This window comes from Oratosquilla oratoria, chromosome 22, assembly GCF_046742065.1.
Source record: "Oratosquilla oratoria isolate Oo_2021 chromosome 22, ASM4674206v1, whole genome shotgun sequence".
Lineage (NCBI taxonomy): Eukaryota > Metazoa > Arthropoda > Malacostraca > Stomatopoda > Squillidae > Oratosquilla > Oratosquilla oratoria.
The window spans coordinates 53015606-53017927 of record NC_134798.1 but is presented as its reverse complement, the minus strand read 5'-3'; the positions used below and the strand labels follow the sequence as shown (position 1 = coordinate 53017927).

Sequence of the window (2322 nt, the reverse complement as noted above, 5' to 3'; positions counted from 1 at the left end):
TTTATTTTTTCATTTATTCATTTATTCATTATATTTTTTATTTATTTATCTTTTTTTTTTTTTTTTTGTATGGAGCTCACTACGGGCGTCTACCTTTCTTATGTACACACTGCCGGAGTCCAAATCATGTCATCGTGCCTTTCAGCTCCCAACCCGGACCTATCTCACGGTTGCAGGTCAGACAGACAAAAAAAAAAAAAAAAAAAAAAAAAAAAAAAAAAAAAAAAAAAAAAAAAAAAAAAAAAAAAAAAAAAAAAAAAAAAAAAAAAAAAAACACTCTTTCTGCCTTTAAGACCGACGGCCCGATTGCCCTCTGCGTCAAAACGACCCTTAAGGAATCGTGACTCTTGGGTAAGAGTGCTCTTAGTATTCCACTGATGAGACTCGTTCTCAGCCGAAGGTGGCTCTCGGCTGAAGAAGGCTCTTCTTCCGTGTGTGTGTGTGTGTGTGTGTGTGTGTGTTCGTGTGTATGTGTTTTGTGTGTGTGTGTATGTGTGCGTATGTGTGTGTGTGTGCAGACATACACGCGTGTATACCTACACGCTAAACTAATTAAACCTTTCCCATTAGTCAGCATAATCCAATATTATAAACTAAAACACCTTTCAGCACGTAAGCACGTCTTCCCAGGCATCAAGAAATATAATCTCGATTCATTAAAGAAATGTATCTCAATTTGACTGAATTCGGGTCATTACCTGATCGAGACCTCTGAACTCTGAATTAATCCCCCTGAGGAACGTGCATTTGTAATTGGCTCTCATCATCTCAAAAAAAAAAAAAAAAAAAAAAAGAGCGAAGGACTTGCAAGTGAAAACAGTACGATGTGAGACACGTAAATCTCGTGAGGAACGTAATTCTCGTGAGAGACGTAAGTCTCGTGAGGGACGTAATTCTCGTGAGAGACGTAATTCTCGTGAGAGACGTAAGTCTCTTGAAGGACGTAAGCCTCATGAGGGACGTACAGTGTCGTGAGGGACGTAAATCTCGTGAGAGACGTAAATGTCATGAGAGTCGTCAGGTTATTGAGAGACGTAAATGTCGTGAGGGACGTAAGCGTCGTGAGGAACGTAAGTGTCGTAAGGGACGTAAGTGTCGTGAGGGACGTAAGTGTCGTGAGGGACGTAAGTGTCGTGAGGGACGTAAATGTTGTGAGAGTCGTAAATATCGTGAGAGTCGTGTCGTGAGGGACGTTTCATGAGGGTCGTGAGAGTAGTAAATGTGTGAATCGTGTCGTAAGTGTCGTGAGTTCCGTGAGTCGTGTCGTGAGTTCCGTGAGTCGTATCGTGAGTGCCGTGAGTCGTGTCGTGAGATGGATGAATTCCAACTCACATGTATAAGCTTCCAGATGCTAAAGTTGGAAATATACCTCGCTTGGAAGCATAATCACTAGACATTATGAGGATAATCTAGTATACTTATAGAGGGCTGAGCACAGAGGATATCCTAGCCGTTAGCATTACAAACATAGAAAAAAATATATATATTATTTATTGCAGTCAAACGGTTTGTCAAACAAGTGTTTGATGTGATGTTTGACCGTGTGAATGGGGTATTTGTTTGTCAAACACGTTTGTCATACCTGGTTTGGTAAACAAATGTTTGAAGTGATGTTTGACCGTATGAATGGGGTATTTGGTTGTCAAACACGTTTGTCAAACCCGGTTTGTCAAACAAATGTTTGAAGTGATGTTTGACCGTGTGAGTAGGGTATTTGATTGTCAAACACATTTGTCAAACGTGTTTGCCAACCAAATACCCCATTCACACGGTCAAACATAGCTTCAAACATTTGTTTGACAAACCGTCTGACCAACCGTTTGATCGTGTAAATGGCACTTTATACAGTTTGTTTCTTTTTCAGGTTTGACGTTTGAAGCGGTGATGAGGATTTCTTGAGCCGAATAAGATGATGTGACGGCAACTAGGAAGTGCAAGTAAGTTGCAAAATACATATGTACTGTATATACGCTTAATCCTACATGTATACATACATAAATACATACATGCATACATACATATATACATACATACACACCACACACATACACATATACACATACAAGCATACATACATATACACATATGTACATACATGCATACATACATACATACATACATGCATGCATGAATGCATACATACATACATATACACATACCTAACGTACACATATACATGCATACATGCATATATGCATGCATGCATGCATACACACATATACATACAAACACACACACATACACACATGCATACACACATTCATACATACATAAATGCATACATACACAAACATACGTAATATTTACATATAATATTAAAGT

The 2322-nt window shown here is 38.7% G+C and overlaps 1 protein-coding gene across 1 annotated transcript in view; it reads left to right on the top strand.

Annotated features, from left to right (window-relative positions):
• The first annotated feature begins 1219 nt into the window (after nucleotides 1-1219).
• Nucleotides 1220-2322, top strand: part of LOC143037388 (uncharacterized) — a 7314-nt gene continuing 6211 nt past the window's right edge. The window contains exon 1 of the mRNA XM_076205526.1: nucleotides 1220-1295. Coding sequence (XP_076061641.1) covers nucleotides 1220-1295 — 76 coding nt within the window. The remainder of the gene's footprint in view (nucleotides 1296-2322) is intronic.